The following is a 24,710-nucleotide window of genomic DNA, read 5'->3' as shown; positions in this document are numbered from 1 at the left end:
AAAATATACTATAACCCCCCAAAATCGAGATAAAACTGGAATACTGCAGGGGGGGGGGGACTGGTTGGAGCATTGAAGAAGTTAAATTCCGATTCACAAGTGAATAAAACGTACTGAAATGCCACACAGGACTTGTTTTCTAAATCCAAACGCGACTTATTTCGCCATTGCGCACACTGGGTGCTTTTTGCACGCGCAAAGTTGACCGTCCGATCTCCCCGCGCCGCGCAAAGGAGGGAGAAACGTGGGCCTTCCTCTCCCTTTTAAACGTCCACGCTGTCCACGTCCTCAAAAAGAATGGATCTAATTAAATCCATGCACTCGTCATCACGGGCTGAAGTTTTTTTTTTTCTTTCGCCAAACGGGCTTCGTTGGCGGCGGAGAGGAGGCTGGGAGATGCAGGACCACATGACTGCGCGAGGGAGAGAGGGATGGGAGTCAGATTGGGTTTCTCGTCTCTCATTGGCCGGTGGGCTGACTTTTGACACGCAGACCCGGGACCCTCCTGCCGTATAAATAGGCCTGATAGAACTTTATTATTCTAGCATCACGGCTGCAGGCTTCTGCTCAGTTTGGAGTTACTCGCGTCACCTCAATTGTATGCCTGCTTGAAGGTGGTTTAAAAAGAGGGGCACAGCAGCACAAGGAGTCTGCATGTCTGTATAGACATGCTCAGCTTTGTGGATACCCGGATTCTGTTGCTGCTTGCAGTAACTTCATACCTAGCAACATGTCAATGTAAGTTTTACCATATCTGCTCTTTTCTCTCATGGATATTTCCACCCACGCTGCTTAAGGATTTTTTTTTTTTTTTTTTTTTTTTTGGCTTTTGGTTTGGAACTTACATCATCGTGAAGATCACTGCTGCTTTAAATACTCAACGGAATGAGTTCATGTGTTGCAGAGGAATCTTCTTTTTTTTTTCCAAGGACACAATAATTATCATAGGAGTTTATCATTGCACTCCTGAAAAAACAAAAACGTTTGGCTTTTGAGTGAGACGTAGAAAATAGTCGTGAAAGCTTTTAGTCGAATTCGATTTATTTAAAATCTGTTTCTTCTAAAGTTAAGGGAAGAAAGAATTTGGGGCGTTGTACTTAATGTTCCATCCAGACATCAATGGATGAAGATTTAGTGACGAAAAATGACAAACGCGCCCCATGGTGGCCATTAGTGTGAACTACACATGAACCTAGTTTGATGAAGACTAACTTGAGACCAGTTGACGAAAAGTAGAAATTACAAGACTAGTATCACATGATATTGTTATTTTGAATGATCATGCAATTAAACTATTTTACATCTATAATTTTACTATAATTCAATTTAAACTCCAAATTAACTTGTATATTATTTAATTACAACTGTATTTCATGAATAATATGCGTGATTTGTGCTTTTAAACGGAAAGTGTCAACATTTAAGTACCTTAAATGGATGAGATGAACTTTCTCTCATCACTTTTTTGTTCCTGTCTGCGCCACCTTGTGGTCAACATGGGACACGACGCTTTAGAGTTCACGGGGAGGGCCAACAAAGCAGAAAGAGCCAAGCGGTACCAGCTGGTCCACATTCCAAGATGCTTCTGGTGTCCCATTTGTGCTAACTGCACATTGTGGAACTGGGAGATGTGACGAAAGCAGTGATTAGATAATCCAAATGAATAGTTGAACAACTTTGGAAAATGTATTTAGTCTGGCTGTGATACACATTTGACTAACAAACGTTTCCAGGTCGAACATACATCAAATATGTCATGTATTTATCAATTTCACTTACAGCTTCCAAATTACAACGGCTGCCGTTTTTATCTTGCTTGCGATGACTGATTATACTTTTCCTTAAGGTCTTTAGTCTTTGCCTGTCCGGGCTTGTTAGCCTTGACATGCTTAATACCAGCCTGCAATGCTTTGATTGACATTGCTGTCGAAAGACATTTAAAGTGGACTATGAACAATGTCTGCTTTAACTACAAGCACGTGCCTAGCAAATAAACCTCCATGAAAGAAACACATTTGTTCATTCTTATGACACGCATACAGAACACTGTAAAAAGATGTAAAGATATGATTTGAGGGTAGCAATGACAGTTTCTTTGGCAAGTGTTTTGTTTTGCTCTTATGTTGCTTATGTTCTAACGGAGTGTTCCCTTTTCTCTCCCCCCACCCTCCTCTTCACCTGTCATCTGTCCAACGCTGCAGTCTCGGTTAGTACACGCACGCATGCAAACATGAACGATAACCACATGACGATAACATAGATTTACCTTGTCTTTTTTGCCTTCCCAAAAACACGTACTGTACATATCCCAGCAAAAGACGCCTCTTGTAAGGTCCTGTGCGATTTGAGCGATCTCAGCCACGGCTCAGCCTTTGCAAATTTGTGCCCCCCGGACAAAGTTATTCTCCCTTCCTGTCCTCGGATAGGTGGGGGTTCCGACTGGCTAAAGACCGTGTGACTGAAAGCTTAAACCACTCGGCACACTCAGGGGCATGCATGGCACAAAGGATCCTTTCTGGGGGCTGCAGCGAGGGGCAGCGGCCTTCCTCTGCCTCCTCATCACTTCAACCAATGAAGACATTTAGGGAACTTATCTGAGTCTCATATATGTCGATAAGTCACACCAACAAGAGCATTTTGAATTCAAATCTACAGGCCGTTCCTGGTGTTTCTGCATTCAAACAAGTCAACTCACAAAATATAATTTGTTTACAGCGTCACCAGCAGCACACACATTCGACTGTCTGCTATATGTCTCATGATCATATTAAAGCACTTTTATGTGGACTATCATGCTCTCACCTCTAGGAGTTTGCTCAGTGTGCTATTGCTCAGATACACCTGTGCATTGCTCTGCTCTACCCGAATGAGACTTATTGTGTATATATACACAAATGCCTCACCCTCACGCTTTTGCAGGCAAAGCAGAGAGGATGAAACGTAGTGAAAGATGGAACTTACATGTATGTATCTTCTTTTCCATCTAGGGAAGAGAGAAGGTGAGCACATGATGTCGTTGTTATGTGTGGTTTAAGACCTTACATACAGCATGGCACATCAGAGCATAGAGAGTTTTAGCACAGAAAAACTCAAAGGGCAACGTTGGTTTTTGTCTCGTCACTGAAAATGCGTCCTAACCTGCTTGTCCTGCGTCTGTAAGGACAAGTTTGTTGACATGCACATTTGATTACTGTACTGTACCTGCTCTGCATCAAGTGCTTTACTCGTGTCTATTTAGTGTAACTTAAGAGAGGAAAGGGCAGCCGCTTTGAAGCAGTTATTTTGCGAGACATCTGGTCTGTGTTTTAAGCTGACTCGCTTATTTTCCTGCCGCAGGGCCCCCGAGGAGACAAAGGACCTCGAGGTGACAGGGTAAGCTGCAACATTTCTAACATTGCGTCAAGTCTTAATTGTTGTGCTTGTTATGAGAAATGTTTGACTTGGACTTTGTCGACATCGTTTGACCTTCTAACCTTATTAGGCCACATCCCATTTTGCATGGCCCCATGTCAACATAGTGGCTATGCTTTTACTTAATTCAACTAATAACAATTGCATTATTTACTCAATTATACACTCATCAGTACAGCTATGAAGTATTATTATAAAATGTTGAATGTAAATAAGAAGTAAGAATAAGCTTTGCCGCTCACTTCATGGCCGCATTTTGTCTGTTGTTTAGGGTCCCCAGGGACCTGATGGAAAAGATGGCAAACCCGGACTCCCCGGCCCCGCTGGGCCCCCTGGACCCCCTGGACTCGGAGGAGTAAGTTGCCTTTGTTATTTGTTCAAAGTTATTCTCTGAAGAGAAGTAAATGACACCATGTTAACTTTGATGCACAATGTCTCCTCACATGTAATGAATGATGCATATACTGAACACTGCACCCAAATAGCATATTGATGTTATCCATATTGGTCACAGTCAGAGGTCAGCTGTGTGTCACAGTGTCAGTACAATAATTGTTGTACTGGATTTCTTTGGTCTGATGACATCACTTCCCCTTAAACTTGCATGAGTTCGATTTGCGGCCTACTGCAAAAGCCTTTTGCTCTCGCAGGCACAATTTTAAAAGTCTGATAATCATTATTGTGCTACAGCAGCTTATTTGCATAGCTGATGCCGTGACTTCAGGAACATTTGAATTTTTGTGACTAATGGACTCTATTTTTGTCTTTTGCAGAACTTTGCTGCTCAGTATGCTAAGGCTCCCGATCCCCCTCCAGGTGCCATGGTGAGGGCCCGTGCCTTGTCACACACTAATGCACCAAAGCCGCATTTCAGGAACACTCCATTGGACTAAACCTGCGTGACCTTTGTTCCACTTCCACCACATGACATGCATTTTTAATACCACATCTGATTGTGTTTTTCTCCTTAGGGTATGATGGGCAACAGAGGCCCTCCCGGACCCCCTGGACCCTCTGTAAGTTATTATTTGGACTCAGATCGCAATCTGGTGTTCCGCTTGAACCGCTGGCATGATCAGGCCTGAAGGCTGACATTTCTTCTTATTTGTCCTAACAGGGACCTCAGGGACACACCGGACACCCTGGTGAGCCTGGCGAGCCTGGACAGACTGTAAGATCATCCTTTAAAAGACTCTCAAAATTCAAAATGTGAGGAGAACTCGTCATAAACGCGCTGGTTTTCTGTCAAAGGGTCCCGTTGGTCCTCGTGGCCCACCTGGACCTCCTGGCAAATCTGGAGAGGACGTAAGTAAACAGTATTGTCACTCGTGTCACCACAGATGATAAGAGCTTTTTATTTTTCCTCTTGTGATTAAATTGAGCCACTTTTCCGCTTTCAGGGTAACAATGGCAGACCTGGCAAGCCCGGAGATAGAGGTGTCCCCGGCGTTCAGGTCAGGGAAACACACCAAAGCACCTGGCCAGACCAAAATATTTTATATAATATATCAATATATTAATTGAACAATTCCAATATGTCTGGATGACATTGTGTTTGTTTTGAACTACAGGGTGCTCGTGGATTCCCCGGAACCCCTGGACTTCCCGGAATGAAGGGACACAGAGTAAGTATCACACTTGACTTGAAGCAATCTGGACTGAAGCGGGGTCACAAGAAAACAAAATTGCACAAAAGTGATTTTTTTTTTTATTATGGATCAAATCTGCGACTTCTTCTCTATTGAAGAGATTAACTAGAGCTGTTCCTTAAAAATAAATAGATAAATAAAAATAAACATTTTTAGAAGGAACAATATTTGCTCTAATGTATTTGAAGCTAAATGCTAATTGCATGATTGTTTTAACAATATTTATTACTACTTAACTAAAGATAGAAATTAAACTAAACCTGATACGTTTAAATTTAAAATGACCGTTTAACCTGAGAACATTAAAAAAAAACAAAAAAACACACAATTCACTACCCTCGCTATGTTTGCCTTCTAATAGCGCTTCGCCATCATGCCACCATTTCATTCATCTGTCATGTGATATATCGTCATATATCGTAACCTTTTCTTTGTTTCAGGGTTACAATGGCTTGGATGGACGCAAGGGAGAGTCCGGTGCCGCTGGAATCAAGGTAAGAAAGCAGTCAACACATAATAAATAGGATGAAGATTCTTCTTTTTTCGATATTGCAGATGAATAAGCACATGTAGCAATACAGTGAGATACCTTGCTCACTCTCATCCACCTTTTCCTACTGCTAATGTAGGGTGAGGCTGGCGCACACGGAGCTGCTGGAAGACCAGGACTTGTTGTAAGTATTGCATCCAGCTCAACAATTTGATGAAATACTTTTAACCTTCAGATAAAACTGGGCCCATGCCATTTTTCATTCATCGTGATGTTTTGACTTGTTCTACTCAATTAGCGGCTCATTATTCCGTGAATGAATGGATCTCTGTACTTTCCTACATTTAGGGACCTCGTGGTCTGGCTGGTGAGAGAGGTCGTGCCGGCTCTGCTGGCCCTGTTGGTGCTCGTGGTGCTGATGGCAACACTGGACCCGCTGGTGCTGCTGTAAGTACCTTCTTGGGAATAAAACTGTTTGCCACACACATCTTTCCTGGATTATGGTGCGCATAATACTTTATATTCGGGGCGATATATTTTGACTGTGTCTGCTGTCGCTTTCCACAGGGTCCCGTTGGTGCTGCTGGTGCCCCAGGTTTCCCCGGTGGCCCCGGACCCAAGGTGGGCCTCGTGTTGCATCCTCCTCTGTACTCTTCCTTTAGCACTATTACCTTTCCCTCTTCTGCTCTGTTACTGATTGGACTCTCTGTGTAATTGTTCATGCTGTTCATTCAAAATTCTTACATTTCACGTTTTATGCCTTACAAAGGCACAGATAAGATAGGCTCTGCGCATTGATCGTATGTTTTCGGCCATTGATAGGGAGAGGTTGGACCTGTTGGTGCAACTGGTCCCTCTGGACCTCAGGGAGCTAGAGGAGAGCCCGGTCCCAATGGTGCCGTTGGCCCCGTTGGTCCTGTTGTAAGTACACCTGCTTTTGCTCACCTTTCATTTATCTTTTTTTTTTAAATATATATATATATATATATATAATATTGGTAACTAAAAAAGTCATTTAGAAATAACTGAGAATGTTCAATTGTGTTTTCACTCATTATGGCACCATGTTTAAGTGATTCTAATTGTAAATTATAAACGATGTTTTTGATCTAATTGCATGAGGTTATTTAATGTAACGCCGGATTTGACAAATTCATAGATAATTCATTTATATTTACTGTGAATTATTCTGTTACTCATACATGTCTTTCTGTTGATTACATATTGGTTATTTATGCTTTTTCTTAGGGTAACCCTGGTGTCAATGGCCTGAATGGAGCCAAGGGAGCCACTGTAAGTGTTCAAATACTATATATTAACTTAATCATACATTTATAGCAGGATTATTACCCCAAAAAGTTGCTCAGTGAGACTCAAGTGTCAATTATGACTGTCCTTTTAGGGCGCCTCTGGTGTTTCTGGAGCTCCTGGATTCCCCGGACCCAGAGGAGGACCTGGACCTCAGGGACCTCAGGGTGCCGGTGGTCCCAGAGGCCTGGCTGTAAGTTAACATGCACACAAAAACATGCCATCGTATCTACACGAGAGCAAAGAGTTGCACAGGTTCCAGCATATCAATTGCATGCAGGTGTTTTATTTTTCTTCTGTCTGTTTTAGGGAGATCCCGGTGTTCAGGGTGTGAAGGGAGATGCTGGTGCCAAGGGTGAGCCTGTAAGTTTGAAAGCCATCCGACTCGTCTTTTCCTTTAACGTTGATGTGTGGTTAATTGTGTTCTCCTCCATTTGCTGCCTTCTGCAGGGTAGCGCTGGCCCTCAGGGAACCCCCGGACCTCAGGGTGAGGAGGGCAAACGTGGACCTACTGGCGAGATCGGTGCCTCCGGCCCCGTTGGTAGCCGTGGAGCTAGAGTGAGTCACTGGTGGTGTTTGGCGTATCAGACGCCATCTTGTTTTGCGGATCACCTGACAGTCCTTGTGCGCCTCCTCTAGGGCTCTCCCGGTAGCCGTGGAATGCCCGGTACTGAGGGAAGAGTCGGCCCAATTGTAAGTAAAGCTCCACACATGCGTTTGAGACTATTTTTCTTCTCGGTTTTCACCTCATGGTTCATCTGCTGTAGGGCATGCCTGGTGCTCGCGGAGCCACTGGCTCTGCCGGAGCTCGTGGAGCCCCTGGAGATGCTGGCCGTGGTGGTGAGCCTGGTCCTGGTGGTCTCAGGGTGGGTATTTTATCTAATTCCTTTATTAGCATGATAGGCCAACACTCCAAAATTAGCTGTGGCATAGAGACATTGTGGTATATTGCCACTTTTATTATTTAATAAACAAAACCCTGATTAAACCCAGATGTAAAACCATAAATCAACACATTCAACAAGAACAACATTTTCTTCACAGGGTATCCCCGGTAGCCCTGGAAGCTCTGGACCCCCAGGAAAGGAGGGACCTTCTGTAAGTAACTTTTACACAAAACGTACACAAAAAGCTTCCGTGCTCTGGTCATGCTCATCGTTATCATTTCATCCTCTAGGGTCCTGCTGGACAAGACGGCCGCACCGGACCTCCCGGCCCAACTGGACCTAGAGGCCAGCCTGGAAACATTGGATTCCCTGGACCCAAGGGAGCCGCTGTAAGTAGAAAAACAAGATGACTACGGACAGGCCTAAAATGAGGATATGAACAAGTATATCTATCTTAGATGCACAGAAAATGTATGAGCCATGCCATCTTAACTTGTTGAATTGAATATCTTCTAGGGTGAGCTTGGCAAACCCGGAGATAAGGGAGGTAACGGAGCCACTGGACTGAGAGTAAGTCATATGAGATCGTTATTCTGCAACTTACAACAACTTCAATCTTGATTTGCTATGTACCGTGTACTCTGTTGTTGTAATCGTCTACATGTCTCTGTGTGTAGGGACCTCCTGGCCCTGATGGTAACAATGGAGCCACTGGCCCCATGGGAGTTTCTGTAAGTATCTTTGTACCATTTGACAATTTAAAGCCATCATTTATGTATTATGATATCATGTTACTGTAACTTTCCTGTGGGATTTTTAACAGTGCTTTGCTCTTTCCTGTTACAGGGCGGTCCTGGTGAGAAGGGAGAGCATGGACCTTCTGGATCTCCTGGTTTCCAGGTCTGCATACGCAATTTGCTACCAATAGTTCAGGACAGTGTTCCCCAACCTTTACTGAGCCAAGGCACATATTTTTACATTGGAAGCAATTCTAATGGCATACCAGCAAAAAAAAAATATCACAAAAAGTGATAAGTGAAAAGTGGGTTGTGTACCTTCTGCCATCAAATGGAAGAGCATCTAATTGTGCTGCCGGTCACTGTACGTCACTGGCATAGATAGATGATCAAAGATAACTTACTTGTAGTTAAATAATTTTTGGACCAATTAAGTGAAATTGGATAAATACCCGCAGCACACCTGTCGATTTCTCACAGCACACTGGTTAAGAATCACTGGTTTAGGTGCATCATTTCTACACAACACATTACCTTCTGTTTTGGATTCAAAGTTAGGGGAGGTTTGATGCTTATATCATGTCGTGACTCTAACAAGCAGTCATACATTTATTAATTACAACCAATTCACTCTACATATATTGTGAATGTGATACTCAGTGTTTTGATAACCTTTTCAGGGTCTGCCTGGTCCCGCTGGTGCTGGTGGAGAGGCTGGCAAGCCTGGAGACAGAGTAAGTATCTATCAGAACCACACGTAGAGTGGCAATATTATATGCACAGTTCAAACAGACAAAGCTTACACAACGCATGATGTGTCCCTAACAGGGTATCCCAGGAGACCAAGGAGTCGCTGGACCTGTTGGTGCCAAGGTATATACTTTATTTTACAGACTACACTTGGCTGATGTTTGTTATTTGTGAAGCCTTACACACATTATTGCTAGACTTTCCACTGATAGCCTCTGTGTTCTACTCCAGGGCGAGCGTGGTAACCCCGGTGTTGCTGGATCTTCTGGACCTCAGGGACCTATTGGAGGCCGTGGAGCTACTGGAGCTCCTGGTGGTGATGGTGGAAAGGTAAAATGTTTGCTGTGGAGAGCCGGATGGCCAAGTGTGTATGTGACCCTCAATGCAAAAAGAAATAACCTTGAAAAGGAAATAGTCCGTGTCATTTGCCCTTCACAGCAAAAATGAACCCTAGTTTTTTCGATCCAATTCCAGGGAGAGCCTGGCGTTGCTGGAGTTACTGGTGCTCCTGGACACCAAGGAGCTTCTGGCATGCCCGGAGAGCGTGGAGGTGCTGGTCCCGCTGGAGTCAAGGGAGAGAAGGTATGCATCAAAAATCATGACAAGTTAACAAGTTACTCTTCTTATTCACGTGTATCATCCATAGGATTTTCAGTAGAAGCTCTGACTCAAACTGTCACTTGTTTTCACATAGGGAGAGGTTGGACACAAAGGACCCGACGGCAATGCTGGAAGAGATGGTGGGCGTGTAAGTGCAGCTCTGATCCTCGAGCTCTTAACACTCAAATCATAGACATCGTTGACAATTTTCAAGTCGGATACATCCTCTTAACCATCTTCTCTTGTTGACTTCTAGGGTCTCCCTGGACCCAGTGGACCCCCTGGACCCACAGGAGCCAATGGCGACAAGGCAAGTATATGACCAAGCTGTCAGAATGTCTTAGATGTACAGTATAGCCACCTCACATCATCTTTAATATTCAACACCACTTGATGAGGATTTTCCATTTCAACTAAATATCAGGGTAAATATCAGTCTTTAGTGATCTAGTGCAGCATATGTACACATGAACGAAGTGGAAATAACATATCAAGATAGATTTTGGTGACGTTGGCATCAATGAGAAGTAGCATTCTTATCAATTTGCTGTGTGGTCAAATCATTAGAAGAAACCAAACAAAATATTTATTGTCAATGTCACTGTATATTATTTCACATGCATATGTATATGATACAGAGTGAAATTCCCACTTACATAGCAGTTGTCCTTTGCAGGGTGAGAGCGGTTCCTTCGGACCTGCTGGACCTCCCGGAGTCCGTGGTGCATCTGTAAGTTTTGATCAATATCCATCCCCGTATTTATGTTCATCGCAAATCATATATGTAGAAAATCAAGTGTCATCGGTATACATTATTTTTCTGAGTGCGCGTGTCTTTCTTTCCAACACAGGGCGAGCGTGGAGAGGTTGGACCCGCTGGAGCCCCTGGATTCGCTGGACCGCCTGTAAGATAACATCCTCTCACCTTCATACACACCCTGTCTGGGCAACAATATTATTTGTGAATAAACACTGACTATATACAGTACATAATCCGACACAATAGCCCAATCCTGTTGTTGCTCCACCCTACAGGGCGCTAACGGACAGGTCGGAGCAAGAGGAGAGCGTGGACCTGCTGGAGGAAAGGGAGATGTTGGCCCCGCTGGCTCTGCTGGCCCCGCTGGACAATCTGGACCCTCTGTGAGTATACCATTCATTCTGGACCAATGCATGTTGTCATTTAAGGTCACAGCTCCAAATTAACTGGTTTGTCAGAGATTTGCATGCTAGTGCATAAGAAATGACTGCTTTGATTCATAATCATTGGTTGACACTAGTCTGGAATTCAATCTGACCATTTACCTTCTTTCAGGGTCCTTCTGGCCCTGCTGGACCTACTGGTGCCCGTGGAGACAATGGCCCTCAGGTGAGTATTAAAAAACAACAACATCATTTATTCATCAGCACACTTATTACATTCACAAGTTTGTAAATAGGTTGGTCAGTAAGTAAATGTTGTTCATATCACACATTTCACAGAAGACTCACAAAGTGCTTCAAATAGTTATAGAATCCTGAATCGTGACATTTTACAGTTCATACCAAAAAAAAATGAACCAAATCAAATAAAAAATAACCTTGTATTACTCGAATGCCTGCCTTAACAAATGTTTTAACTGATTTTTTAAAATGTCACAGAAGAGGTAGCTCCTAGCTCAAAAGGAAGTGTATTCTATAATCTGAGTACAATGAACTGTAAGGCTCTGTTACCTTTAGTTTTTAATTTGATGTGAGGGTCATTAGAAAAAAAGCACAGTCCGTAGACCACAGTGACCTAAAACTGTACTTCGCATCCTTTCTTGCGCCAAGGCACCCAGGTACATTGGACAAATCCCATGGCACTCCACCAAACAAAAATGTCACAAATAGTATGAATACTGAAAGTAATGATGATCTTGTCAGAGTTTACTCACAAACGGACTTACTCAATGTGAATTCTGGATCAGTTCAATTGAACACACAGCTGATAGACCCCTAGTAAGCCACGACTTATTCTGTTGTATGAATAGTAACAGGATTATACACGTTAATTGTACCTTCTGCCCCCTAGTGGAATAGCATTTCATTGTTCCGCCTTTCAATATACGTTGCTGGTATAGATAGATGAACAAAGATATATTTGTAATTGACAAATAATAATTTTACGAGTTAAGTGAAACTGGATATTTTTCAGCTGCACACCTGATGGTATCTCACAGAACACTAGTGTGCCACGGCACCCAAGTTGGGCATCAGTGACCTAACAGGGTGAAATGTGTATACGTATGTACATATGTTAAGAGACACGTTATCAAGAGAAGTTAATGGGAATTTTCTAAGGAACATCATGACAACAAATTTGTGCATGGGATGCTCTGTTGTTCCAGTTGGATAATCCCTGGCCTTCCAAACAAAATGGCCAAGGAGGAGTAATTTCCAACATGGTCCTATATCTCTTTCATCAGTTCTCATTTTATGCACTACACAAGTCAAATTTGTGGACTTTAAAGCAGTCAGATTTGTCAACATGGGATCTTTTTTTTCCCAAAAAATACTACTGCCCCTATACCTGTAAATGTGAGCCTTTTTGCATAATAGGGTCTGACTGGTTTCCCTGGAGCTGCTGGCAGAGTTGGCCCTGGTGGACCTGCTGTAAGTATATTTTCTCTTAGATCATTGAGAAGCAGAAAAAAGAATATACGCACATTTCATATATTCTCCTTCTCCCAGGGTATTGTCGGACCCCCTGGACCTGCTGGTCCCTCTGGTAAAGATGGTCCCCGTGGTCTCCGTGGAGACTCTGGTCCCACTGGCCCCGCTGGAGAGCAGGGTATGGTTGGAGTTCCTGGCCCCGCTGGAGAGAAGGGACCTTCCGGAGAGTCTGGACCTTCTGTAAGTTGAAGTACCCTAGCCAGAAGCCCCGTTAATAGTCATCATTCATTCATTTCATGATCCTGTGCTTGGGTTTAGGGTGCTCCTGGTGCTCCTGGAGTTTCTGGACCTCTTGGTCTTCAAGGATTTGTTGGTCTTCCCGGAGCTAGAGGCGATCGTGGTAGTCCTGGTGGTCCTGGTGCTGTCGTAAGTATTGACGTTTTCTGATGTTTGACAAACCTTTCTTTGCAGCACATCTCACGACCACATGGAAGGTGTTTTTGTATTTCATTTCAAGAACATACATCTTCAAATACTAAAGCAATGTACTTTACATTATTATATAATGTCACTTGAAGAAAAATGCTTAATCCAACCAACACCCTTTCTGGTTTCGTTCTATCATTTGATAAATTAACAATTTTCCCCCCATTATTCATCGTGTATTTGTTAATTTTGACACATCCTAGGGAGAACCTGGTAGACTTGGACCTGCTGGTTCCGCTGGTGGCCGTGGCCCTGCTGGCAACATTGGCATGCCCGGTATGACCGGACCTCAAGGAGAGGCTGGACGTGAGGTACTGTTATATATTACACCATCTTATGCTCACATGGCAAAAACAGACACTAGTGATTAAGTCATGGAAAATGGTCTTGGGTTTTAAACGTTACCTGTTACAATATTCACAGGGTAACTCTGGTAACGATGGTCCTCCTGGTCGTCCTGGTGCTGCTGGAATCAAGGTATCCTCCAGTCCTATGCCTAAAGAGACAATGTACTGAAAATACACAGTACATCCTTTTCTGACCATCACTTGCCCGCTCCTGCTGTGATCAGGGAGACCGTGGCGACCCCGGACCCGCTGGTGCCCTCGGACTTGCTGGTGCTCCCGGACCTGCTGGACCCAGTGGCTCTGTTGGAAGACCTGGAAACCGTGGAGATTCTGTATGTTTCCACAACTCGGCTTGCATATTAAAAACAGCACTCAGCTTTTATCATTCACAACATTCACAGTATTTGTGGCAAAGTTTTATATATGTCTTTCCATGTATCCATAGGGCCACTCAGGACCTGCTGGACCTGCTGGAGCCGCTGGAGCTAGAGGTGCCGCTGTAAGTAGAGCTATCATCTAGTCATAACACTGCAGTAGGGATTCCAATAAATGAGAATTAAACTGATGTCATAATACTTACTGTAGAAGCATGTTCATAAAATATCATTTAGTGCTATGGGTACAGTTATGTTGAAATGACACGGTGCCATGTATATATTTGTATATATTCTAGGGACCCGCTGGAGTCCGTGGCGAGAAGGGAGGTGCTGGAGACAGAGGAGACAGAGGAATGAAGGGTCTTCGTGGACATCCTGGTCTCCAAGGAATACCAGGACCTTCTGTGAGTGAAACATACCACCATAAAAGAGCATTCACAGCCAGATGATCAATTATTTATGATATCACCATTACATTTGCATACAGATATACTATACTGCAATGTCATTTAAATGCATCTCTCCCTTCAGGGTCTTCCCGGTGACACCGGAGCTGCTGGTACTCATGGACCCTCCGGACCTAGAGTAAGTGAAATGATGATTAGTAATTTCCTCTTACATCCGTGTCCATTGTAACCATTGGTTGTGGGCAGGTACGTGATAGAAATGAGAGTGCAATATGATAGGATGCACACAGGATTGATGTACTGTACTTATGAATACGCCCATGCATACTGATTATTTTTTTAATGACTTAAATATAACACAAAGTAATATGTAGTTACTGTATATGGGATATTGTGACATTGTATTGTAAATATGTATCTGACAAACATGCTTCCTCCCTTTTCAGGGTCCCGCCGGACCCCACGGACCCCCTGGTAAGGATGGTCGAGCTGGTGCCCATGGTACTATTGGTGCTGCTGGTGCTCGTGGAGCCCCTGGACACATCGGACCTGTTGTAAGTACATCTCGTCTTACCAGTGAACTTTTCCAATCATACATGAGTGCTGTTACACAATGCAGATGCATATAAAAGCCATCTTTTATCACCATTAGGGTCCCGCTGGACCTCCCGGTCTTCCTGGACCTCCCGGCCCTGCTGGTGGTGGCTATGAACTGTCTGGATACGATGAGTACAGAGCTGACCAGCCCTCCATGAGAGCCAAGGATTACGAGGTTGATGCCACTATCAAGTCCCTCAACACCCAGATTGAGAACCTGCTCACCCCTGAGGGATCCAGGAAGAACCCTGCCCGCACATGCCGTGACATCAAGCTTGGCCACCCCGAATGGACCAGCGGTAAGTGAAGATCTTCAAGAAATCAAAGCCTACATTAAATCATGCAGTGAAACTGATTGCCAATCTTCCTACCCTGTAGGATTCTACTGGATCGACCCCAACCAGGGTTGCATCAATGACGCCATCAGGGTCTTCTGCGACTTCACCACCCGCGAGACTTGCATCCATGCCCAACCCGAGAGCATTGCCAAGAAGAACTGGTTCAGAAGCACAGAGAACAAGAAGCACGTCTGGTTCGGAGAGACCATCAATGGCGGAACTGAGGTGAGCTGCTACAGAGAGACGAAACGCAACACCACATCTTCAGTCCGTCTGTAGAACCTCCGAACAAACGTGGACTGTGTTGCGTCTTTTGCAGTTCACTTACAACGAGGAGACGATCAGCTCTCAGAGCATGGCCACCCAGCTGGCCTTCATGCGCCTGCTGTCCAACCAGGCTAGCCAGAACATCACCTACCACTGCAAGAACAGCGTTGCCTACATGGATGCTGAGAGCGGCAGCCTGAAGAAGGCTGTGGTGCTTGGCGGCTCCAACGATGTGGAGCTGAGGGCTGAGGGCAACAGCCGTTTCACCTTCTCTGTGGTGGAGGACGGTTGCACTGTGAGTAGCTCTTTCTTTCCATCATCATAATTCATAGCGACTACTAGTCATTGCAGGTTTTGGCTACAATCTGAGCCTTTTGTCTTGTGTAGCACCATTCTGAAATTGGTTCTTTTTCCCCATCTACCCCCGCAGAGACACACTGGTGAGTGGAGCAAGACAGTGATTGAGTACAGAACAAATAAACCATCTCGCCTTCCCATCCTCGACATTGCACCTATGGACATTGGTGGAGCTGATCAGGAGTTTGGTTTGGACATTGGCCCAGTCTGTTTCAAATAAATAGACTCATGATAAATTAACACCCCCAAAAGAGAGAAAGAATGAAAAAACGAAATCTCTGCCCTTCTTTCTGTGTTGTTTTTTTTTAAATGCCGATTTCTCACTGCGCAACCACTTGCTTAAGATGGGCAACTATCGGAGAGGAATGAACAGACTGAACGGAGCGATTGTGCAATGCAAATTAATACAGCAACCCAAAGGAACGCGGGAAAAGACCTTGTTGTGGGACATCATGTCATCCTTTTGTAAAAAATAAAAGAAGTGTAATAAAAACGCTGAAAGTAAGCATCACTTTGTGGTCTTTGTATATCTTCCAAAGAGGAGGTTTAAAACCACAATTTCCATGAAAATAAGGTTTAAACTACCTCATGCATGTACTTAAATAGGCAAAACCCCGGGTCCACAACAGAGATGTTTGGGCTTCTAACGCTTCAAGCGTTGTCTCGTATCAGAAGGTGCTCAGTAACTTGAAGGGGAGATCAATGGTGCTAATATGCAGCTGTGGACAAAACCACTTTTTCCTGTATTATTTTGTATTGATCTTTAAGGAGTCTTGCAATCGTCCTCTGATACGCTCCCACATTAAGCAGGTGGAATACTCCTTAAACCTGATGTCTAGTATGTGTTTCATGTTCTTTGTTTGTCTTGAAAATTGAGTTTGTTTTGGGTTTTTGTTCAGGCTTTTTACCCTTCAAATCCCACATCCAGAATTCATACTGACATCCCATTCGCATCCGATTCTGAATGGATTTTAGGCGGCCCATCTCTCTCTCTCTTTCTCTCTCGCTCTCTCAAGAATGACATCACAAAGTCTATTGTACCTATTTTGTATATGTGAGATGTTTAAATAAATTGTGAAAAGTTCTGAAATAAAGCATGTCCAATGTTCCAAAACACACTACTCATTGACTTAAGTGCTTTCATGTTGACACGAAATTCAGTGTCACTTATGTTTTGTCAGTAGTTTGGCTGATGATTTCAGAATTGTCATTGACTTCAACATCATTCTTCTTCACGGAAACACAGTTATGGTGTTTTCTGTACCCCATTGTTGCTTCTCATCAGTGCCCATACAATTTATTGTCCAGTCAAAACATGCTCACCCTGTTCATGCCAATGTGTGATTACTAACATGTCTTTTCTTGTAGATATACATCCTCTCATGTTGCTTTTTCCTTGCATATTACAGCTTTGGTTTTCAAATAAATTGCTATGATTTTGGATCATCGCATACATTGCAACGATACGTGAATGTGATTAACTTTAATGAGACCAATAATAACTACTTCTCAGACCTTCAGAAATGAGCGTAGCTAAAAATGAAATAATGCACCCCCTATAGTACAAGTACTGTAGTAACATTTGTCAAATTGTCAGCTGCTATACTGCTTAGACCTCCAGAGAGCAGTGTATCCCCTCTTTCCATTGTGTACTGAACATGCAGACAATCATAACGTTAAACAACACAATTCAAAGTTGATGATCTATGATTATAGTAGCATATGCACTAATATCAGCATATATGAACTAGATACCGGGTAGATTATACTTGAATGCGATGTCTCTCAGCATACTCATTGCATATTGTATGCATAATTGCTTTTTATACAAATAGCTGTATCCTTACATAGTTATGTGTGTTAGCACTCTTGATTGTTGTTTGTTTGTCGTTGTCAACGTGGTGGGGGTTGGAGTATTTATGTTTGCTGCATGCGCCACATACATGGATCCACACACTAATTGAGTGTAATCTGGCGGCTTGGTGATGAAGTGCTTCTTTTCACAAAGGAAAATACAATCTGTAATATCTCTGTGGACGCTCGCATTGCGCTTCGTAGTTCATAGTCGCCTTTGTAGATTCCGTCCATAGCCATATAAGATGCCAGACAAAGCGGTACCCATTTTTCGGAGTTTGAGAGCCGAGACATTAGCTTTATTTTTCACGATTTTAAAGCCTCATTTTATATACTTGGCAATCTTTGTACACATTCACTGACACGGAGGTTTATATTTGGACTGGAGTCCCATTTTCACAAAAGTTCTTGATAATTTCACTGATAATCATATTTTTGGCATTCATAGCAAAGCCAATCCTTTTTAACAGGGAAAATGGTGGTGGCCCATTGAAATACACTTCTTCTTATAACAGTAAAGACAAAAGTGCACAATGGTAAAGACATAAACACGTTCGTATTATGCACATTAAGCAATAGAAGAAAATTCCTATATATCCCAAAATTTTATTAGCATCTTCAGAAAACGTTGCAAATCATCAAACGTAACTTTGAACACCTAACAGACAGTAAAGATATTCTGGCATTAAATGTATGAAAAATATTCCAACACGATATTTTTTTTTTTCTTAGAATCAATTTTGGCCTTTTGATAGAAAACAACTGCCAATAATTCAAATACTTATGTCAGTAAAAATAATTGATTTTCAAAAGGAAATTCAGTGGGCCATGTCTTAACCGTTACCGATCAAATAATATGAAAATGACCCAAATACGTCAAGAAGGTTATTCAACGCGTGGAGGAGAGTCTTGCCAAGCTTTTCTGTGAATTCGTGTTTGACAAACCACTCTAATGACCAATAGATCCCTGTAGATGAAAGCGTTGTTGCGTCTCTTTTGATTTGAGATCAGCACAGCTTTTGAGTAGAGAAGGGGCTGAATCTCGGCCTGTCACGTCAATTAGGAGGGAGAGAAATGCCAACACGTTGGAAGTGGGTCAAGTTTAGGCACCTCAAGCTCGAACAGAGTACCGTATATACATATGTATGGTATAAACAGAGTATGTGTCGTGGTAGGTAGGAGAAAGTGGGTATCGCTATCGTGAGAAAAGATGACGCAGTCCATGGAGTGAATGAGGAACGCCATGTAAAAAAGATGCAACTCGAGTTGCAGTGAGTCAGCGTCGCTCATGGCAGCTTTCTTAGTTGTGTAGCTGTAAAAAAATAAATAAAAAATATTGCAGTCAAAAGACCCTCTTCGGTCTTACTTTTGTTGTTTTATAGTTTGACGTGTCACAAAAGCAAAAAAATATTAGCATCTAAGTCACTGTTCTGTTTGACTTGTTTCTTTTCACAAAAAGCTCCTTTCTCCCTTTGGATCAGAAACAGGTGTTTTTCTGCTGCTACTAAAGAACGGAAAAAGCTAGAAAAAAAAGAACAGGACAGAGTCGACTCTTTTTGTGGTGTACAGCTGTCACAATAGAATATTTATTTGAATCGATTCTATCGATTATTCCATCAATTAATTGTCTAAAAATTTATTTTGCATTAGAGTTTATTGTGGAACTTTTTTCTTTATTTTTTAAATGTTTTTATTTCCCCCCCCCCCCCACCCCCGTCATAAATTGATTATGATTGAGTTACTACTGGTTTGAATTTTTCCTTCCTCAACTTCGGGAGGGGGGAGGCAATCCGCGTCCGTGGAGAATTCACAGCTGCTTGTTGTCATGGAGGAGCGAAGATGGCGTTTCTGGCCTATAGCCTGGGCAAGCGAGAAATAAACCAATATTTCACCATTAGGAACGCCAAGTTGATATCCCTCGCGCTCGTCGTTGTACTGGTCATATCCCACACGGCCTCGCGCTATTTCGGAGGTAAGCGGACGACCCGTCGCTTGGGAACGGGAACACATGCTAATGCTAACTTAACCCTCGACTGTGGCTGTGTGCGTGTTTCGTTCCGTTACGCTCGCGCTAGTTTGAAGGAGTTTTAAAAGAAGCAAAATGACGCCGAGCAGATTGGCGACAAGGCCGGCCGGCTAACGTAACTGTACTAACGGTCTTGAAGACAGCTTGGCTAGCCGCCGCCGCCGCCGACGCCGCCGCGTTGAGGTAGCGCTGTTTACATGCTCTTTGGCAGCACGCTCGACTGAAATCAAAATGTCCAGCTCAAGGTCCATGTTCTTATAATACTCTTTTGTTCTCACTAGATAGACAATTCAGCGCACTAGTAGAGCCACTAGGTCTTCCTAGAAACGCTTACTTTGCTATTGTATCACATTTCGACACTAGTGGAACGACTAGGACACAAGATAGAAAAACTACGTTATAGTAAGGCAAACATGCGCACCACAAGTACTGCTAGTGAACCAGTACAGCTATTTACATTTTCCACTAGTAGTGTGTCAACTATTGCAGTTTTTCCTGACTAGTAACATGTATTTGTAAGCCAAAGTTGTCCTTGACGTGTTTTAAGTGTGCAAATATGTAATAGGACATGTTACACAACACACAAATGTTCTACTAGTCGCGTGTAATGGCATACTAGTAGAGCACTAGTTGCATATGGAAAGTTGTTTAAGCGTTTAGTCGCTCGTAAATCCATAATGTAAGTGCTTTGTTCTCACTAGTAAGACAATTAAGCACGTTAGTAAAATGAATAGGCTTGGTGTAGGCTAACCTACAATTCCATTGCAACATGCTGCCAATTGTTTTGTCTTGAGTTTGTTGTCACATTTCTGTCAGGCCAATTACATATTACTCGTGCACTCACTGTAGTAGTCTCGCCACGCTGCACTATTTGCATATCTGTTGTTGACCAATACCGGCCACTCATGCCAGAGTAGCATCTGCCCCACTTGCACACTGATTGAGGAGTATCTGCAACATTTGCACAATCAACATTGTCCCAGATTATCGCACTACTAGTCACTTTAAACTGCATACACTCCTTGAAGTCCCGGCGCCCTTTGCGCAATGGTCATTGCACCGGACTATTGCTATATTAGTCATTCAAACTGCTCTAAGTGCTAGAGGACTCTGCATCTTTTTGCACAATTGTCCCAAAAAAAAAAATTGTCTATAAGCACACTGCGCCTCGTGTTTCCTGGACATGCGCAATGTGACGTCTTGTTTTGTGTGCATGCGTGTCACTACACGGACACATTCCATTCACATAAGAAGTCAAATTTGTATTTTATTTTTTGTAATGTGAACGACTACATAAAAAGATGGGATTTAACAAAATATCCAAATTGAGCATCATGCGCTGCAGTGTGAACGTTGCCTATGTCACAGAAGTAAAACGAGAAAATGTCATAACATAGTGTCCATCAGCAACAAAATAAGACAAAAGTGTCATTGTTGTCCATCATCACAGAAGCCTAGTGAATGCAATGATGTCACTGTTGACCATCAGCAACAAATGAGTGACAGTCTCTTGACATAGTAATCCTTTATTTTGGGCAATGCTCCGTAGATCGTGATAGTTCTGAATGGGCTTTTAGTCAGTCTGATGGAAATGATCGTTAGAGAAAGCAGAGTGTTCTTTTGTGCTTGGTATTTACTAGTAGCTTCTCTGTGCTTTGCCCCCCAAGGCGGTGATTCATGTGACTGGCTTCTGTCCAGCGGACGTTACTTAGGGGAGAATGTTTGGCAGCCTTATGGCTGCATGATGCACAATTACAGAAACATGTGAGTCGCACAAATTGTGCTGTTATGTTTGCATGCAAAGCAAATATCCAAGAGTAGCTCTATAGCTGCGTACTGCGCATGGCTGACAATGGTTTTCTTTGTGCGACAGTGAAGCCAAAACCTGCCTTTCTAAAAAGCGAGTGGCCTTTGTCGGAGATTCCCGAATCCGGCAGCTGTTTTACTCCTTCATCAAAGTTATAGAGCCTGGCCGAAGAGAAGATGGGAAGAAGGTATGCTTGAGCAACATCATCTGAACACAACTTCAGTTTTTATCACGGTGACAGTTTGAGCACATTCACTTGACATTATATGTTATGGAAAACAAGCCTTGAAATTAGAACAAGGTGGAAGTCAACTATTATCACAGAATGGTCTGTGTTGCACTTCACAGTTCCACCGTACAGATTTACCAAATAAAAATATGTACTTGGGGAGCTGTCAAACTCATTTTTGTCGCAGGCCAGATTGTAGTTATGATTTCCTTCAGAGGTCCGTTAGGACTGTGAAAGCATTCAAAGGTTCGCCTCATCATCATATTATATATATTCAACACATTGATAGATAGCTAGTTTTGAAATCAAAAGTGAAAAATAATAATTCCTCCGCATATGCGGATTTGGGTCGTGGTGGCAGCAGCTTAGCAGGGAAGTCCAGACTTCTCTCTTCCCAGCCTCTTCATCCAGTTGTTCCAGTGCGAACCCGAAGTGGTCCCAGGCCAGTCCAGGGTGTGTGACTCTCGCTCCCTTGCACTGCTTCTATGGATTTGAAAGTTTTGGTAATATTAATTTTAGAGGTGCAAAACCACTTGAGGAAACTGTAACAAAATATTTGAATCAGTTTTGAGTCAATAGCCCGATGACTCACCCCACCAAAACTTTTGTAATTGTGCAATTCAAGTCCATGTATGAATTGTATATCAGATTTCAGCTGACAAGTCACACAAAGTTCCAAACAAGAATCCCTTTGTGTTTCCATGTCTGACGGAAGCATGCGGACATTACTTTTGAAGAAAAGAGCTCTTCTCTTTATGTGGTGAGCTATTTTTGTACAATGGTTTTACATCAGCTGTGCCGTCATTTGACAAGAAGTGATAACATCTGCATTTCTTTGTGTTTAGGAATTCCTGTGGTATCCAGAGGCTAATAACTCAATGAAGGAACGTTTGGTATCATGGACACACGTAAGTGAGGATGTTCTACCATTTTTGGAAGTCAGTCGGCCACAGCATTTTGTAATGTTTGCGATGTGTTTGTTGCTTTGCAGGAAGGCTCAGCAAGGCCCGATGTTGTCATCCTCGGTGCTGCAACGGTATGTTCTTGAAAGCAGAGCATTTCAAAACAAGGCAGCACTCGAGTCGGTCTTTATCCTCTCTGTGTCTCCACTTACCACAGTGGTCCATTAAACTGCACGGTGGCAGCAGTGAGACTTTACAGCAGTACAAAGTCAATGTGACCGCCATGGCCGTGCACCTGGAGAGGCTGGCCCAGTATGGAGAGGTCTACTGGGTCCTTCAAGGTCAGCTTCTAATACAACACAAGCCCTAAAATACTACCGCTGGCTTGTACCTTCGCCACAGTGATGAATTTCCCATCGCCATGTGACTGCCGCAGTCATAGCAAATGACATCTATTGCTAATGTAATACTACTCGCTGAGTACTTACTGGCCACAAAATAAAGTAAACCAGCACAATCTAATGAGATCCAATACAATGTATCAAGGCTTAATTTACAAAGATAATTCTCAAGTTTGATTGACATTGTTAGAGAAGTATCCATTTAACCGTTTATTATTGTGGTTGTAGTTTATAACTGGAATATATCTTAAAGGTTTGTTGCCAACCCCCCCAGCATCACATATGACATGCCAGAAACTGCCACTACCTGTGTGGTTTTCATATTTTTGTATTTTAGCCGAGTGAAAATCTAATCAGGTGTGAAATGTGATCATTTCAATGAACTTCGTACATATGTGAGGTACTCCCACCTCGGGTAAAAGTTTGGAAATGCAGCAGCAGAAGGCGTTGGTGCTTCAATTCTGCGACAATGTTGAGAAGTCAGAAACACAAAATGTCCACACTTGGGTCAGAACATTCTGTCACTAAGATACTGTTCTGATACATGTTCAGAGTTATGGTTGAACTGATACACTGTTATACAAGGTGGTCTTCTGTTTACTATGGCAGCAAGGTACCAATGTAACCCAAATTTTTTGGAATGTGCTATAGTCTTCCCATAAACCTTTGTAAATGTAAAAGTTAAGTCATAATAACAGTAAATATTTGTATGAAAAATAGTACTAGAGCATAAATATAACACAATCAATTGCAATGTAACCTATAAGTGTCAAATGTCGGGACCATCGTGAACTGAGGTCCACGGTATAGTCTGGCTTTTGCCTGATGTCAGCTGGGATAAACTGCAGCTCCCTGTGACCCTAAACACGAGCGTGTAAAAATGTGATACGGTAGATTGTGGTTAGTATGTCTGCCTAACAGTTCTGAGGCACTGGGTTCGAACCACGTTTGAGGCCCTTCTGTGTAAGAGTTTGCATATTCTTCGTCTTCTCCAGGTATTCTAGCTTCCCCCCACATTTCCAAAAACATGCTCGTTAATCTCATTGGGTCTCATACACTAATGTATAGAAATGTGGTCACTCTGCACACAAGTTGAATGTACACACAAAATCACCGACAGATTCGTGACACGTGCCTACCGGCCAGTTTTCTTCGCACCTTTCTTAACCTTTTTCCTGTTTTCAAGAAGTGGGTATCATCAGAAAGCTTGCATAACACAGAGTCCGGCAACGTATAATAATCATGTTAATCATTTTTAATTAATTCTGAAGTTAAATTAGAGAATGTGGCACAAAACATACATGTACAATAAACAATTTAAGAGCCGAGAATGAACAAACACTGCGTACATTATCAAAATACATAGTAAAGAATAAATATAGCACAGCAAAGAGGTCTTTGTAGGTGATAAAATTCATGAAATTAGCATTGGAACAGACGGAAAATATATGAGATACAGTATGCCGTTCAGAGATACGTCACAAGCAACTATTCCAGCGGCAATGGGTGTGCAAATCACTCAATTTACATACTTTAAAATCAGATTATTTCAGGGATTTTATGAGAATACTGAAGCCTTGGAAAAACAAGGAATGCAAGCAATCCAACTGCATTTCCTGCTCCTTGAGTGACAATTTCATACTGCACGCAGACAGCTGCACAACACATTCATGCTTATACAGTGCTGAACAAGCGCTTGAACGGAATGCGAGTAAAAGTGATAAGTTGTCCTTTTCACGGTTATTCAGGACATTCATCAATGACTCCCAAATTCCTGCTTTGAGATAGTATCATTAAAGTTATTATTGTTTTTATAAATGACTGTAGTTCCAATACGTTGTGCATCTTT

General features: G+C 42.7%; 2 protein-coding genes across 3 annotated transcripts in view; both read left to right on the top strand.

Moving 5' to 3' along the window:
• Positions 1-536: 536 nt before the first annotated feature.
• Positions 537-16,763, top strand: col1a2 (collagen, type I, alpha 2). The gene is made up of 49 exons (XM_061759197.1): positions 537-738; positions 3,311-3,372; positions 3,683-3,766; positions 4,185-4,235; positions 4,383-4,427; positions 4,529-4,582; positions 4,663-4,716; positions 4,812-4,865; positions 4,983-5,036; positions 5,501-5,554; positions 5,690-5,734; positions 5,899-5,997; positions 6,118-6,171; positions 6,373-6,471; positions 6,799-6,843; positions 6,953-7,051; positions 7,168-7,221; positions 7,309-7,416; positions 7,498-7,551; positions 7,626-7,724; positions 7,903-7,956; positions 8,036-8,134; positions 8,262-8,315; positions 8,423-8,476; positions 8,592-8,645; positions 9,163-9,216; positions 9,311-9,355; positions 9,464-9,562; positions 9,707-9,814; positions 9,927-9,980; positions 10,089-10,142; positions 10,509-10,562; positions 10,684-10,737; positions 10,868-10,975; positions 11,148-11,201; positions 12,413-12,466; positions 12,545-12,706; positions 12,785-12,892; positions 13,156-13,263; positions 13,376-13,429; positions 13,524-13,631; positions 13,745-13,798; positions 13,973-14,080; positions 14,208-14,261; positions 14,530-14,637; positions 14,736-14,979; positions 15,059-15,243; positions 15,338-15,580; positions 15,716-16,763. Exons 1-49 carry the CDS (start codon positions 669-671, stop codon positions 15,860-15,862), a joined length of 4,074 nt encoding a protein of 1,357 aa, XP_061615181.1. The 5' UTR covers positions 537-668; the 3' UTR covers positions 15,863-16,763.
• Positions 16,764-19,273: 2,510 nt separating this feature from the next.
• Positions 19,274-24,710, top strand: part of casd1 (CAS1 domain containing 1) — a 14,432-nt gene continuing 8,995 nt past the window's right edge. Inside the window, exons 1-7 of one of the 2 annotated variants that reach the window (XM_061760387.1) lie at positions 19,274-19,468; positions 21,190-21,286; positions 21,396-21,516; positions 22,274-22,318; positions 22,404-22,466; positions 22,550-22,594; positions 22,678-22,801. In XM_061760387.1, the coding sequence (XP_061616371.1) occupies positions 19,336-19,468; positions 21,190-21,286; positions 21,396-21,516; positions 22,274-22,318; positions 22,404-22,466; positions 22,550-22,594; positions 22,678-22,801 (628 nt within the window). In that variant the 5' untranslated portion in view covers positions 19,274-19,335. The remainder of the gene's footprint in view (positions 19,469-21,189; positions 21,287-21,395; positions 21,517-22,273; positions 22,319-22,403; positions 22,467-22,549; positions 22,595-22,677; positions 22,802-24,710) is intronic. The other variant, XM_061760386.1, reaches the window with a different exon arrangement.

This window comes from Phyllopteryx taeniolatus, chromosome 21 (genome assembly GCF_024500385.1).
Source record: "Phyllopteryx taeniolatus isolate TA_2022b chromosome 21, UOR_Ptae_1.2, whole genome shotgun sequence".
Classification (NCBI taxonomy): Eukaryota; Metazoa; Chordata; class Actinopteri; order Syngnathiformes; family Syngnathidae; genus Phyllopteryx; species Phyllopteryx taeniolatus.
The sequence above is the reverse complement of the archived record's forward strand: the minus strand, read 5'-3'. Positions and strand labels throughout refer to the sequence as shown.